The 15,928-nt window shown below is 41.9% G+C and overlaps 1 protein-coding gene across 5 annotated transcripts in view; it reads right to left on the reverse strand.

Moving 5' to 3' along the window:
• The window catches only part of MCOLN3 (mucolipin 3), a 35,008-nt gene that overhangs the window by 18,209 nt on the left and 871 nt on the right, over positions 1-15,928 (reverse strand). For 2 of the 5 annotated variants that reach the window (XM_027604194.1, XM_027604146.1), the window contains exons 1-2: positions 7,043-8,137; positions 184-351 (exon numbers count right to left, since the gene is read on the reverse strand). In XM_027604194.1, the coding sequence (XP_027459995.1) occupies positions 184-351; positions 7,043-7,486 (612 nt within the window). In that variant the 5' untranslated portion in view covers positions 7,487-8,137. The other 3 variants (XM_027604211.1, XM_027604203.1, XM_027604263.2) reach the window with 3 other exon arrangements.

Below are 15,928 nucleotides of genomic sequence, written 5' to 3' on the forward strand. Positions count from 1 at the left end.
CATGTACTCTCTCTCTCTCATTCTCGCTCTCTCAAATAAATGAATCTTAAAAAAAAAGTTTAAAAAAACATCACAGAAATGTTCACCCTTCTACAGTGGAATGTCACCTTCTATTATGTACACTGCTAACAATTTCCCAGTCTGTTCTTTCTCCCAAGTAAGAACACACATACTTGGATTTACCTGGTTCACTGCAAAGGTGATCTGATCGTATACATCACTTTGTGTGTACACTGCATACGTGTCATCCATTCGGTCCATATATCCTTTCAAGAAGAGGTGTTTGAATGCTATAGTGTTCTCTTCCTTGAAAGCTACAACCATCTGGTTACTTAGCCCAAAAAAGACCAGCTTAAAAGAAGAAAAAAAAAGGGGGTTGAAAAAGCAATGGAATAAAAGGTCTCCATATAACAATCAATTTATCTATTCGTCTAATTGGTCCTGAATATATTCAATATATATTAAACTTTTGGTAGCTGTAAATTAATCTGGCCTTAAAGATAACATGGGCTTCTAGTTTTAAAATGAAAGAAAGTGGCTTTGCACATTTTCATGTATGATCTTGCTTATGTCGTTGCCCCCACCACCACTTTCAGAGAAGTCCTCCTTTAGGAGTTTAGAGAAGCAAGGTCACGCTGGCTAAAGAAATGGGAAGGTTTCCTTAAGAATGAAATAATGATAGAAAACGCTGGAAGCATGTGCATAACTTGAGTGGGGACATTTGAGGAGCACAGGAAAAAGGCTAAGAAGGTAGAGAGGAACTTAGCACTTTGGGGGGGACACTGAGGATCCCAGCACAATCCAACTGAAGGAACAGCAAGAAAAAAATGTCAGCAGAAAAACTGGAGGCAGATGGTGCAGGGGTTTAAATGGCAAGTAGAAGATTTTAAAATGAATTGTGCAGGACATCAAGAAGGCTTTGAAGCAGGTGTACAATGCAATATAAGAAGTTTCTTAAATAAGTCTAAGCCTCCAATCAAATGACTATAGTTAATTGTCAGTTTAATGATCAAAACTGTGACAAGAAGACCAAAAATAAAAAACAGCCTTTCAACTGATCTCTAAATTAAAGAATATTAACATAATATATCCTTACTATTCATGCAGGACTGACCCCAGAGTTTTACATGAAACTCAGTTATTCACGCACAAAAAGTTGTTTAACTGCCCCGCTGTCATCTTAACGTAAGCTCTTTCAATCATACCTGAAACTTTACTCCAGGTGTCTCTTTCACTTTCTCTTCCCTCTGAAACCATCTCAATCTCTTGCTCTCTTGCTCTTTCTCTCTTGCTCTCACTCTCTCTCTCTTTCTCTCTTTCTCTCTCTCTCTCTCTCTCTCACACACACACACACACACACACACTGTAAGTTTAGAACATACACTCTGACTTGGATCTCAGAGTGAAGAAGGGTGTATTTTATATGGAAAAGGGAAACAACACCGAGCACCTATGTGCCATACCAGGAACTTCCTTCATACGAATCCCACAGTACAGTCCCTAACATACCCATTTTAGAGATGGGTACATAAAGGCCTAGAGAAGTTAAATAATTTTTTCAAGTCACCTCACTACCAAGTGTATAGTCAAAATCTGAACCCAAGTCCAACAGACTAAATCCAAGCTCTAGCCACCCTATCAAGCTACACAAAGTAGTACAGGGTCTTACTGGGGAAAAATTGAGCACACAAATCTTTTCTTTTCTCACCTCTCCTTGTGATGTATGCCCTGCACCCCACACATGCCAGTGCTCTCCATCTAACTGGACTTTTATTTACAAAGAGCCTCTTTAAGCCAAGTGTCCTATTTAAATCCCAAGAAGACAGCTTGATATTCCAGGGATTTTACATATAATGAAGCAGATGACTGAAAAGCCTCCAGAGAATTCCTAAAGACCAATTACAAATGAGTACCCCCCACATGCCAGCACTGAGCTGGGTCCCAAGGATGCAATGCAGAAACAACGGTCCCTGCCCTCAAGGGTGTACCCATGGCAGAGAGAAAAGCCCTGTAACTCAGAGACTGTACCAGGCCTTGGGGAAAGGGAACATTTAGTAGGGTGCCTATCATCAGAGATGTCTTTCTTTTGGGGCTGCAGACACGAAATCTCCAAATGAACTTCTTCCCCTGAGAAGAGGAGATCTGTCACCCAGTCACCCTGTTTTGCTCGGTTACAGAGTCTTTATGTAATATTTGCTTGGTTGATCTAATACAGATTAAGGAAACATCACAATTAAGAAAAACCTTCAGGGAGACCTGGGTGGCTCACTTGGTTGAGGGACAGACTCTTGGTTTCAGCTCAGGTCATGATCTTAGGGTCGTGGGATTGAGCCCTCTGTCAGGCTCCGTGCTTGGTGGTGAGTCTGCTTAAGATTCTCTCTCTCTTTCTGCTCCTCTTCACCCCCCACCCCAATCTCTCTCAAATAAATAAATAAATAAATAAATCTAAACAAAAGAAGAAGAAAAGAAAAGAAAAATCCTCAGATGGAGCCTGCTGGCTCAGCCAAAGAGCTGAGGGTTGTGAGTTCTCATCCCACATTGAGGGTAGAGATTACTTAAAAATAAAATCTTAAACAAAACAAAACAACCCCTCAGTTCCTTTTAAGAATGTACCTAAATGCCTTTTATATGCTTATTACTAACAGGCTTAACATCTTAAACCATTGGTCACTTTTCCTCTTGACCACCCTAGGAAACAGAGGATGGTTAAATGAGCTCCCTAAAAAAATTAGGAGTAATTAAGAACACAAGTCTTAGAGAGAATAAAATCTGAGTTGAAGCTCAGTTCCACTCTTCTAGTTTCCTGACTATGACAGATTATTTTACCTACGTCTCAATATTCTCATCTGTGAAATGGGGATAATTACTCTCACCAGTAGGAAAATATATCTTCACAAGAGTAAATCATAATCACTATATATAAAGAATTGCAAAATATGATTTCCCCAAGAAATGTCAACAAAGTCAAGGAAATGAGATTCAAACTCTCCTAAAATGAAGTCTTGTATTTCACTACCTATGCCACTCTTTTTTAGTTAACTCTACATTTTTCCACTGCAGGGCTGTGAGAATCCAAGCACTTGCCTTAAGAGAAAACCTTTGAAGTTTCTGAAGAGAGAGAAATTCCTAGGAAACTAGGAAGGAAAAGAATCCTCTGGTTGGGCAACAGCTAGCTAGTTTTCACAGCTGATTTAGAAACCTTCAGCTTCTCTATTACAAACCAAATATTAAAATTTTCTTTTCCTAAAAACTGATTCCATTATGTGACTAAAATTGTAATTTAATGAAAGATGAGAAGGAAAAAAAGTAAGGGAAAAAAACCCCAAAGTCTTCTTTCACAAATATTGAAGAGAGGAGTTTAAGATTGTATGTTTCCTTATTTATTGTTCTCCATTATACATACAGTTCAAAGTTAGAAAAAAACACTGTCCTTACTCCTCTGTTACTAAAAGAGGCCTCATTAAACTCACGATTTGAGATGCTTACCTGTATAGTCACCATTGCAATTTTTAGAATTTGTATGGCAAGCTTCCATGGTTTTCTGCCTCGAGCCCAGAACTTCTCACAAGGATTCATGAAAAAAAATTTGAGTTTTCGCCTCATCTGGTCTTCTAACAGAAGCTCCTCAGAGGGTGATGTATGCTGGTTAAAAGTGCAGCGATTTTCCTCTTCCTGAGAGCTGCAGCTACTTATAACAACCACAGGATTTGCCATCTCTGGGGAGAGGGGAAAAAAGGACTGTTTCCATTCTATAACTAAAGGCACAGATCCATATTCTTCGTGATAGAATAGTTGAAGAAGCCCAAACAAAGATCTGGTTTCAAATAAGCACCATTGTTCTAAACTGCACTTCAGGTGTTTACTTTCCCTGCAGTGATAAAGTTTTATCAGATCATCAAAATAAGTTTAAAACCACTGAGTTAGGGCGCCTGGGTGGCTCAGTCGGTTGAGCGACTGCCTTCGGCTCAGGTCATGATCCTGGAGTCCCGGGATCGAGTCCCGCATGGGGCTCCCTGCTCGGCGGGGAGTCTGCTTCTCCCTCTGACCCTCCCCCCTCTCATGCTCTCTCTCTCTCTCTCAAAATAAATAAATAAATAAAATCTTTAAAAAAAAAATCACTGAGTTAAAGGTATCAAGGTGTTATGTAGAGAACTAAGGCCGGAAATAATGAATGAACACTACATGAATGAATGGAACACTACATCAAAAACTAATTATGTAATGTATGGTAATTAACATAACATGAAAATAAAAAAATTAAATTAAATTAAATTTTAAAAAAAGAGAGAGAGAGAACTAAGGCCGGGTTTGGTGTCTAATCCTGGTTCTATGACTTGACACCTCTATAACCCTAGGCAAGTCACTCAGCCTCTCTGAGCCTCAGTTTTTTCTTCTACAAATTGGTAATAACAATACCAATCCTCACATGATTCTGATTGAATAAAAATGCAAATAAAGCCCTTGCATAGGGTTCAACACTGAGCAAACAGCCTCACTCTCCCTGCAGCCCCAGCAGCCAGGGCAGCTTCCTAAACAGGCACCAAGATTCTTAAGGGGCAGTGGAGGCTCAGGAAACTTAACTAGTCTACAAAAGGGAACGCAGAAGCTCAATTTAAGTCCAAATCCCAATCAGCCACATCACTTGTATTTGATTTTTATTGGAGGCCTTATATTTATGTAGTACATTTTGCTTCCCAAAGTACACCAGATGTATTATTTCTTTTGTCTCTTTGAAAAGGATGGGGCTAATTTTATTGTCTTTGTAGTCAGCTTTTCCAAAACGACAAAGATGTCAATCCAGAAGTGGGGACTTCTCTTGGACTTTCACTCAGATTAATTAATACTATGGAAACCCCAAACCACCTGGGAGAGTAGAGTGCTTCCATGTAGACTAGAAAGGCTGGCTCTATAGTGATATTTTTACAGTGACTTCTACTCAGAAGTCAAGGTGGGGGTAGAAGGGAATCAAACTATAGTAATACAACATCTAACAAGTCGCTGTTTAGGTATCACCCTGCTTTTCAAGTATAGAATCCCACATTTGGTTCTGATTCAAACATTCTTAGCAAACCCGACATCTCCAAGTAATAGATATTGGCAAAAACTAGCTATGGGGAAAGTTTTTACAATATTGATTAATGAAAAGATTAACAAGGATAGTGCTGAGTCAGTAAAGCATGAGACATATTTGCAATGGCATAAAAATAGCATGTGCTGTATCTTCAAAATGAAATAATTACGATAGAACTCATTCAGGTATGGTTCTTATGTCTTAAAATCCCTGTCAAAGTATGAGTACAGAAACTCTCAGGTAAAGACATAAGGGAGAGAAAAAAAGTTATTAATCCCTTAGGATTTTCATTCAAGAACATTTTATTTCCTTCTTCAAAACCCAGCATTTAAAGAGACATTACCTATGGGATGTAAAATGAAGGTGATTTTATGTTAATCAAAAAACTGGCACATGAATACCAACAATAGTAATGAAGCTGGTAATAACAAAACATGTTGGTGAATTACAGATTTGAGGGCATGTTGGTGAATTACAGATTTGACGACGCGTTAAGCCCTTTCTCTTTTGATACAGGGAAGAAGTAAACTTTAAACAAACAAGACACACGCCGTGTAACAGTAACCCACAGGAACAAAGAGAAAATGAGCCAACCACAATTAATTTATTCAGCACATGGCATCAAGTTGTCCCTGAAGCAAGGCATTTCATTCACAAGGACTGACCACTACGCTTGCTGCAAGAGTTTAGCTTTACCAAGTCACAGAGGCCCTTCGAGGGGTGCACCGTATTTTTTTTTTTTAAGATTTAATTTATTTGTCAGAGAGAGAGAGAGAGCACGAGCAGGGGGAGCTGCAGAGGCAGAGGGAGAAGCAGGCTTCCCGCGGGGCGGGGAGCCCGATGCGGGACTCGATCCCAGGAGTCCGGGATCATGACCTGAGCCGAGAGCAGACGCTTAACCGACTAGCCACCCAGGCTTCTGGGGGGTGCACTTTAAAAACTGCAAAGTGTCCAGACCCCTAGCCGTTGAGGGAGTGCCAACCACCCTTCACACAGCCCCGGAGCGGCGCGCGGGATGCACGGTAGGCGGAGACGCGGGTCAGGAGAGTCCATCCGAGGTACTAGGCGCGCTCTTAGAATCTACAGACTGACACACAGAGGTTATTTATTCACGGCGACGAGAGGCTTTATTGGACTGAGCTGCAGAAATTTAGAGAAAACCAGGGAATATGTATATTTAGAAAAAACCTCACAGTTGATAAAGTAACACAACCTAATTTCTTCAGAAGCGCTTTCTCACTTCACCAGACACGAAACTCCTTTCTTTCCTTCCTTCCCTCCTTCCCTCTTTGTTTCACCGGCGTCGGGACCGACTGCCCGAAGTGCTGCGGTCCGGTGCTGGGAGGAGGTGCAGCCGCTCTCCCGAGAGTGCCGCCGGCCGCAGCGCACTCCTCCCCAGCCTCCGCGCCGCGGGCAACTTTCACAGCCGGGCCTGGCTGGAGGCCGCCTTCGCCCAGTCCAGGGACCCTGGCTTTGGCCCCCATTTCCATCGCCCCGCCCCCACGCCTCTAATAAAGGCCACTCGCGTCCAGAGAGGCTGGCTGAGCAACTTCAGGACCCTCTCTGAGCCCCCGCCCAGGTCTTCCAGGGCGAGACTCTGCCGCAGGTGGCTCCCTGCTCTCCGGGTCCCTGCCCCAGGCTCCCCGGTGGGCGACGATCCGGGCGGGGCTGCGCGGCAGAGGTGCGGGCTACCCCCAACCCGAGCGCCCACCCCCCCCGCGGGGCCCCTGCCCGAGCCCTGGCCGCCACCACCCGCCACTGACCTTGCGGGGGCGGCGGAGCGCGCGCCGTGCCGAACCGCTGCAGCTCGCACCCGGCTCCCACCTGTGTCACTTCCATGGCGCCGACGTCCGGGGGCCTGACCCTCCCGCTGTGTCAATGACGGCTCGCCCCATCGCCGTCCCTCCCCGCACGCCGCAGGCGCAGCTCCCACGACACCTGATGCTCCGGGCGGCGCCGGGCTCGACTCACCTGCGGCTCTGGGGCAGCGTCAGCGGGGCGGGGGTGCCAGGTCTTCGCAGCTGCAGGGGGCGCGGCACCTCGGCCCGCCGCTCCGGAAGCCTCCGAGACTCCTCTCAACCCAGTCCAACCGGAGCCCGGCCGGTGGCATCCTCCCCACTTCGGCCGCTTTGACTCGTGACCCGCTTCCCCTTTGCTCCCACTCCTTTCCACGCCCTTTCTGGGTAGTCTTTCAGCCGGCCAGGTGGGGCGAAGGAGGCCTCCGATCGAGCCCGGCGCTGTCCGCGTCTCTGCACACCCCTTCACGCCCCTCCCTGTTCCCATAAACAACCCGCATAGCTCGGCTCGCGTTTCTCGGGTGCTCTGGGGTGACTCACGGTGCAGTGCAAGTGCGTGGGCTGTGCGCTTCCGACCGCAAAGGGGCAACCCCTCGCGGCCCAGGACTCTCCCTTGCATGTTGGGGGTGGACACGAGGATGGAGCCTGGAAGGAGCCTGGCTGCGGGGGAGTGCTCAGTCCTCTCCAGCGGCAGTCGGTTCTGATGTCTGCCTTACAGGGGAAATCATCAAGTGTAAGACTTTGCAGGCCCGAGCCTTGTACCACCTCTAGGCCTTCAGGCTCTGCAGAATTGCCTGTAGACCGTTAACTAGACTCCTCTAGCCGGGGTGCTGGGGACAGAAAGCCCTGGAAAGCTCTTAGGAGAAATGTGACTGGATATACTTGAGGTAGTGACAAAGATTCTCTGCTTGACCAAACATCAGCCATGCTGCTAAACCTCCTAGGTTCATCTCTGCATTTTCTTGTAAAATCCAGTTTTAGCAAGAACCCTGCTAAGTCAGTTTGACCAAAACACTCTCCCCCATACACCCCTCAATATCTGGTCATCTTCAATATGTATTTAGGTTCCCTATCCTCCACCACCCCCGAGTGAAGTCTGATCACCCTGGGCTGTTTTCAGCAAGAATCCTGTTAGGTGGGTTTAGCCAAAACAACCTGTTGTTTGTTCTTAGTAATTTTCCATTCACTGACCCCTACACTGCTCCTGGGCTATCAATTTCCACTTGCCCATGCTGTATTACGAGTTGAGCCTCATCTCTCTCCCCCACGGTAAAATCCCATTGCAGGGGTTCCTATAACTATCTGGATTGTCCGAAATAAACTCTGCCTTACCATCTTAATCAAGTGTCATCCACTCTTTTTTTTTTCCTTAAGAGTAGCTCTTCAATTATAACCTTTCTCTTCATGAATTCTTTTTAAAAATTAAACCTGGGCACCTGGGTGGCTCAGATGGTTAAGTGTCTGCCTTCGGCTCAGGTCATGATCCCAGGGTCTTGGGATCGAGTCCCACATCGGGCTCCCTGCTCCGTGGGAGCCTGCTTCTCCTTCTGCCTCTCTCTCTCTCTCTCTCTCTCTGTCTCTCATGAATAAATAAATAAAATCTTTAAAAAAAATTAAACCTAAGCTTACTTCTTATCAGGAATAGATCAGGAACTTTGATTAATTTTAATTACAACCACTTCAGGTTTGTTTAAATTGATTTTTTTATTATTTTGGGGGCCATGGATAAGTTTGTAAAGGTCACCGAATATCATAAAAGGTAATTCCCCCAAATTATATCAGAGCTGTCAGATCTTCTATAAAATCTTTTTAAAATCCTAAACCAGTTTGCATAGATAATTTATAAATAGAAATATATTTTCTTGCATTGGGACACAGGAATTTTATGCTGTTCATAAACCTTAATCCCAGGTGCTGTGAACATGGTAGATATTAAAAAGCATGCAGTTGGCACATTTGATACTCAAGTGTAATTTGGAAAATATAATCTCTAATGCCTGTATACCTCCAATGATTTAACATTATTTCCTTACCATAACAGTGAAGTCCTCACGACAGTGGGAGATTGAAATGCTTGATTGTTCAGAAACAATCTGAACTTTGAAGAGGTTCACAGACATAATTGACGGCCCAAACTTAACCCTCGGAGCGGAGTTTTAAGTAAACTGAAGAATAGAAAATTGAGTCTGACAAATGGGACCTACATTCCCTTTAATTCCATTTACTGACTGCAGAGTTACTGAGCTTTTCCGCCTCCCTATTTCTTTCTGTGTTTAATCTGTCTAAAGAAAGGAATGTCAAATTTAAATAATAGTATACATGTAAAGCACCCAGTACTGTGCCTGGAATATTTTATGTGCTTGTAAATATTGGTCTTTTTCTAAATTTTTTATTTTTGGCAGATCCAAATTAATGAAAAGAGCAACCATGTTCATAGATTGGAATACTCAATATTGTTAATATATCAATTCTCACCAAATTCATTTACAGTTTCAACCCAATCTCAATCAAAATTCCAGAAATCATTGCCCCTGAAACCCAAAGGTTAGTATCTGTTAGGAATTGGGAAAAATTACCACAATAACCAATGAATCCCTACAGCATTCTTTGTATCTGATGGATAAAAGAGAGCTTTTTCTCATCTTTATCTTCTTACTCTCTTAGAAATCCTGTTTCAGGGCGCCTGGGTGGCTCAGTTGGTTAAGCGACTGCCTTTGGCTCAGGTCATGATCCTGGAGTCCTAGGATCGAGTCCCACATCAGGCTCCCTGCTCAGCAGGGAGTCTGCTTCTCCCTCTGACCCTCTTCCCTCTCGTGCTATCTCTCATTCTCTCTCACTCAAATAAATAAATAAAATCTTAAAAAAAAAAAAATCCTGTTTCAGAGTAACATAGCCAAGCTGAAAGTCTCAGGTAGCATGAGTGTTAAGTCACACATATGTCAACCCCAAATATTTTTCACCTTTCTCTTTATATCTATAACACTTATCTTCTTTCCCCCTTAATTCCTTCTCTCTCTTTTTTTAAATTAAAATGTTTACTTATAGGGCACCTGGGTGGCACATTTGGTTGAGCATCTGACTCCTGGTTTTGGCGCAGGTCATGATCTTAGGGTTGTGAGATCAAGCCCCATGTTGGGCTCTATGGTCAGCGTGGAGTCTGCTTGGGATCCTCTCTCCTTGTCCCTCTGTTCCTCTCCCTCTGCCCGTCCAGCTCATGCTCGCTCTCTCTCTAAAATAAATAAATGAATCTTCAAAATGTTTACTTATCAACACATACATATTCAACAGTCTTCTATATTCTAGTAAGAATATTAGGTCCTATGGATAGAAATATGAATAAAACATAGCTCCTGCTTTTAAAGATTTTATAGACTAGAAGATAATTTTTTTAATTTTATGAAAATTTCAAATACAAAAAAGCACAAAAAAATCACAGAAATACAGTCCCCAAATTCAACAAATTTTACATATCATTTGATTTATTTCCAGTCTTTTTATTTTACAAACAAATGAAACTTTATAAAGTTAACCATCCCTCCCCAAAAGTAACCTTCTGTCATGAATTGGTATAAATCATTGCAGTAGTTCATTTGTGATATTTTCTCACATACATGTACCCATAAGAAGGAGAAATAATTTGTGCATGTTTTTGTTCACAATGATGGCATTGCTCTGTTTACCTCACTGTTTTGGTTCTGAGCTATATCCACACAAGTTTGTTTATTTTGGAAGCTTTATGGTAATTTATTGACTAAAGCAAAACACTATCCATTTTCCTACTGAGGGATATTTAGGTTATGTCTATCTTTTGCCTTTACAAAGAAATTCTGCAGACAACATCTATGAAGCATTCCCTCACACACATATGTAAGAGTTCCTCTAAGGTATATATCCAGGAGTAGAATTGCTAGATTTTAGGATATGTACATTTTCAGTTTTAATAGGTACTTCCAAATTACTGTCCAAAGTGGTTGTTCTGAATCATTTATTGAATATTATAGGGTGTATCATCTATATGCCAGGCAGAGATTTGGGCATTGGGGATGCAGCAGTAAAAAAAAAAACAAAAATTTCTGCCCTTGCAGAGTTATATTTTAGTGGACAAAAACAGTCAATGACCATAGTAAGTAAATTATAGAGTATGTTAGAAGGTGATCAATGCTGTGGGGGGAAAAAATAACTCAGGAGCACCTGGGTGGCTCAGTCCGTTAAGTCCTTGACTCTTGGTTTCAGCTCAGGTCTTGATCTCAGAGCCATGAGATATTGCTCCCCCATACCTCCCACCATGGGCTCCACACTCAGTGCAGGAGTCTGCTTGAGAGTCTCTCCCTCTCCCTCTGCCCCCTCCCCTCACTTGCACACACACACACTGTCAAATAAATAAATAAAATCTTTAAAAAAAATTAAAAACAGATCAGAGAAAGGAGAATGAGGAATGTTGAGAAGATGCCATTTTAGATAGGATGGAAATAGACCTCACTGAGAAGTTAACATTTTAGCCAAAACTTGAAAGCTATCTGCTTTAAGTATTCCAGCAGCTGGAAGAGCCCATGTACAGCAGACGTGGGCCCAGTCTGTTTGAGCAATCCCAGGGAGGCCAGTGTGTCTGCAGCAGTGGGAGCCGCAGGGATGACTAGTAGGAAAACAGGTTGACTATAGGGGCCGGGTTATACTGGACCACATTCGTAGGCCATTGTGAGGACTTTGGCTTTCACGTAGCATGAAGTGGGAGCCATTGGAGGGTTTTAAGCAGAGGACTGGCATGATTTGTCTTATGTTTTAAAAGTGTATCCCTCTGGCTGCAGTGTTAAAAATATGTCCTAAAAGGGTGAAAGATGAAAGCAAAGGAGTCAAGGATGACTCACAGATGTTGGCCTGCGCAGCCATAAAGACGGAACTGCCATCCACGGAGGGGCAGCCAACGGCGGGACCAGCACGTTGTTGGGGAGAATCAAGAGTTGGTTTCGAATGTGTGTTTGAGATGTCTACTCAGTGCTTCTCAGACTGCTGGAGGCTACTTAATTTGCTTGTGTTTCCATTTCTCTAACAGGCTGATACTTCCATAATACACAGCACAAATAAGTTGCTAGAAAATGAAATAAAGACATTTAAAATATAAACTTCAGTTTTGTTCGTATGTAACACAAGTAGTTAACTCCATCAAATTGCTCTAAAGTTTTTAAGTACTTTTAGTCTCTGTACTTTTATTGCAGAAAATTTCTGTTGGTGAAAATTTTTCATGGACTAGTGGACTAGCAACAAATATTTCCTGGCCAGCTGTAATCTGAGGGGCCACACTTTAGAGAACCCTGTATTAGACATTCAAGTAGAAATGTCTAGCAGATCGTTGAATATTCAAATCTACCTTTAATCATCACCAAAGGGCAGAGGCAATGTCTATAAATTGAATGGAATTTAAGATTAATTCTGATTCAACAACTATTCGTTGAGGATGCACCACATTTGAGTCACTATGCTGGCCTTTTAATGGCAGTGCCAAAGGGAAGGGACAGATTAAGGTGTGTGGGCAATCTGGACAGGCATCCCTTCATACTAATAATATTCTTTAAAGATTTATTCACTGTATATCTAATGGAAATAGGAAAAAACTGATTTCTGTTAACAAACATATATACTTTTACTTTACATTAGAAATAACTTATTAAACACAATTTTCCAAGCTAAACAACTTCTGGAGAGCATATTATACCGTTCCAATTTTAAACATTCAAACCGGCTGAACTCAGAGATGGGAACATTACCTTTTGGTCAAACCTTGTGATTTGTACCAAATGACAAAAATATTCTACACAGATTTTATTTCAAATCTAAAGCTGTCTTCTTGGTGGACAGAAGAAACAATTTTCTCCTTCTTCTGGTAGGGAAGAAGTCCCTTGTGGGAAGCTGGACTAACTGACAACCTATTTCTAATTCACTGCTGTGAAGTTTCGTCTCTTGAGAAATGCCCCACTGTGGCAGCCATGTAGTTGCTCTCAACCTTTATCTGGCTTGGCTCTGAAGAAAGCATTGTCATCCCAGATTTTGCAGAGGTACAACTGAGATATAGAGTTTAACAGCTTGTCTGATGTCACTCATCCAGAAAGTGCCAAATTTAGTCTCCAACAAAATTTTCTAACTTTAAAGACAGTATTATTTGAATGATTCTATTTTTAAAAATGTTTAAAGTGCTTAAGAGTAATAATCACTACACATCTAGAACTGATATTTCACTAGCTCTTGATACCCGTTGATATTGTAGGACTATCACCACCAAAGACTCCCCCACCACCAACTCTTTCTGGGTGTAGAGAATGGAGTCTCATCTATACCTACAAATAAGACCACTCTGTGACCACATGGCCCCATATTTTCCTCCTCAGCTCCTGCATTGGTTCTTCCAGGAACATCTGCTGCCCGCAGCCTACCAGCAATTCTGATGGTTGTTATACGGATATCTCCGTATATCCGTATGGGGAAGCGGGTGGTGATCCTCTTTAGTCCCCGTTAGACTCAAGCTATTCTGTGTAGAAGTCATCAGAAATGCTTATCTCCTCATTTTAGTGTTGCATATATTCCAATTTCTTATTGAAGTTTTAGCTCTTTTTTTCGAAAATTGCCACAATTGGTCGTCTCCTCCAAAAGCTAAAGCTTTGTCTCCAGGTCAGATTGTTCTGTTTTCTCATTTCAGAACCTGAGTATTCTACTAAGGTACTCCTCAGTTCCTCATGCAATAGGCTGTGATAGTTTTCTCAAGCACTTTTTGAACATTTCGAATCCCAGCAGTTTAGGGTTCAAACAAGGACCCTTCCTTCTCTGCCACTCTCTCTCCCTCCCAGGCATACTGACGCAGGCAAAAAAAAAAAAAAAAAAAAAAAGCATAATGACTCCTAGGGTCCTCAGCCCCTAGTCTCTGAGCTAACTTAACTCTTAAAAAAAAAAAATATTCTTAAAAGGGGTGGGGGAGTCATTCACTAAAATAATAATTAGTAAAGAGCCACCTCATATCTAATTTGACAGATTACCCTTCTATAAATCCAATCTGAAATTTATCAAGATGTCCTTAAATAATCAGAGAAGTATTTTCAACTACAAATTCTTGACTCATTACATTTTCACTCAACTAGTAAAACTGAAACTAATTTTTAAATACCTTCAAATTTTAAGCAAATTTAATTCAGCATCCCCTGGAAGAGCATATAAGTGTTCACTAGCCACCATGGGGATGTTTCATTTCTGACCACTCCCATGAGAAAACAGATGTTCAGTCAATCATTTGTAACTTAAATTTGTAACATGAAGAAATTACTAAGCATTTTCCATTTAATTTCTAACTTTCTCGGTCTCATGACTTATGACTCATTCCTCCAATGGTCATCCCCTTAAGGTGTCTCTAAAGAAAAGATGACAAAAAGTCTTGATGTCTCATCCAAATCACAAGGTCATAATCTTTACTTCCTTAAATCTGACTGCAAAAGATTATGAAATTAGAAAAGGAAATTCTTTGGAAGAATGCAAAGACACTTTTGTTAGGTAGCTTTTTCTAGATGGGTTCTCAAGAGTAGTCAATCAATTAAATAATTCCACATATATTTTACTAAATACCCATGTCAGATACTGTGCTAAGCAATGGAGATAGGAAGGAAAGAGACACCATCTCCACCCAGAAGTCCACTGGGGGAGATAGCCGTATAAACAAGTCATTGCAACACAGTGTCATACTTGCTATAATGGAAAAACAGAGAAAAGAGTGACTAATTCTGTTGGGTGCCTGCATGGCTTTGCAGAGAAGGTGATATTTGAGCTGGGTGTTGAAAAATAAACAGGAGTTTACCAGGTTAACGAAGATGAAGAAAGGCACTACACTACCGATTGACATAGAGCTAGAAGCAGAGGTGTGGAACGAACAGATGCGCAGTTATTAAAGGGCATGGCAGCTCGGGGGAGCAGTAGAGCTCTGCAGGGCTCTGCCTCTCATCCTGGGACAAGTCCCTGGGCCTATGCAGCTCTATGCCAGGGGCTGTGGGAAACCATGGGACAAGCATGTCCCAGCTGCCTGGGGCTTCTTTGCGTTTATTCAACTTCATGTCAATTTTAATAAATAGTGATTTTAGACATTTTCCCCAGTTTTATTGGAATATGGTTGACATACAACATTGAGTAGGGATTTTAGACATTTTAAAAATGAAAATAAACATGAATACATCTGTGAAGCAGAATGCAAAAACTTCATGAGTTCTTTACATGAAACGAATATGCCTGAGTTTCAGAAGTCTGTTTTAAGCTGTAACTCTCTTACCATCAGCCTATCATCACCAACCCCTGTGTCGTTATGCCCCTCGGCTCTTAGGGGCTTTACTTGAGAAGCACTGGACTAACACATTGGTTGAAGGGGGGAAAACGAGGAACAGGAAATGAGGTTAGAAAAATAACTCATTATCTCCTAGATATCCTTAAGGCATCTTTCAGAACCCTCTTTGTACTGGGTTTCATATGCCAGATTGAAGATATTTAAGCAAGCTGATGTCCAGATTGAATCTCTGTTGTAGAACCCTCTGTAGCAACAGGGCAAATAAATGAAGGAGGAGGAAACAGAACAAGTCAAGAGACTATTACCACCATCTAGGTGAGAAATGAGGCCTTCTTGAGATAAGGCAGAGGTAGTGAGGGTGGCTAAGAAGAGATTAACTATTTGAGAGATAATTTAGCAAAGGAAAATGACAAGACTTAGTGACCTGTTCACTGTGAGCAGTGGGAGTCAGGGATGACTCTCAGATTTCTAGCTTTGCAGACCAATGGACAGTGGGTATTATCACCTAAGGTAGAAAATAAAGGAAGAAAAAAGTTTCCAAAAAATATTTGAAAGATATCTGAAGTACAACGAATTGACTTTTGCCTCTGCTAAGCTGTGATGTCTGTGGTACAGTAATTATTCATTCAATATCTTCATCTGGCAAATATTAAACACCATGAAGTAAGTGAGACATGCATTTGGAAGTATCCAGTAAGCAGTGGAAATTCAGGTCTGAATGAAATTTAAGAGATGTATGAGGCTGAAAATATA

Source organism: Zalophus californianus, chromosome 4 (assembly GCF_009762305.2).
Source record: "Zalophus californianus isolate mZalCal1 chromosome 4, mZalCal1.pri.v2, whole genome shotgun sequence".
Classification (NCBI taxonomy): Eukaryota; Metazoa; Chordata; class Mammalia; order Carnivora; family Otariidae; genus Zalophus; species Zalophus californianus.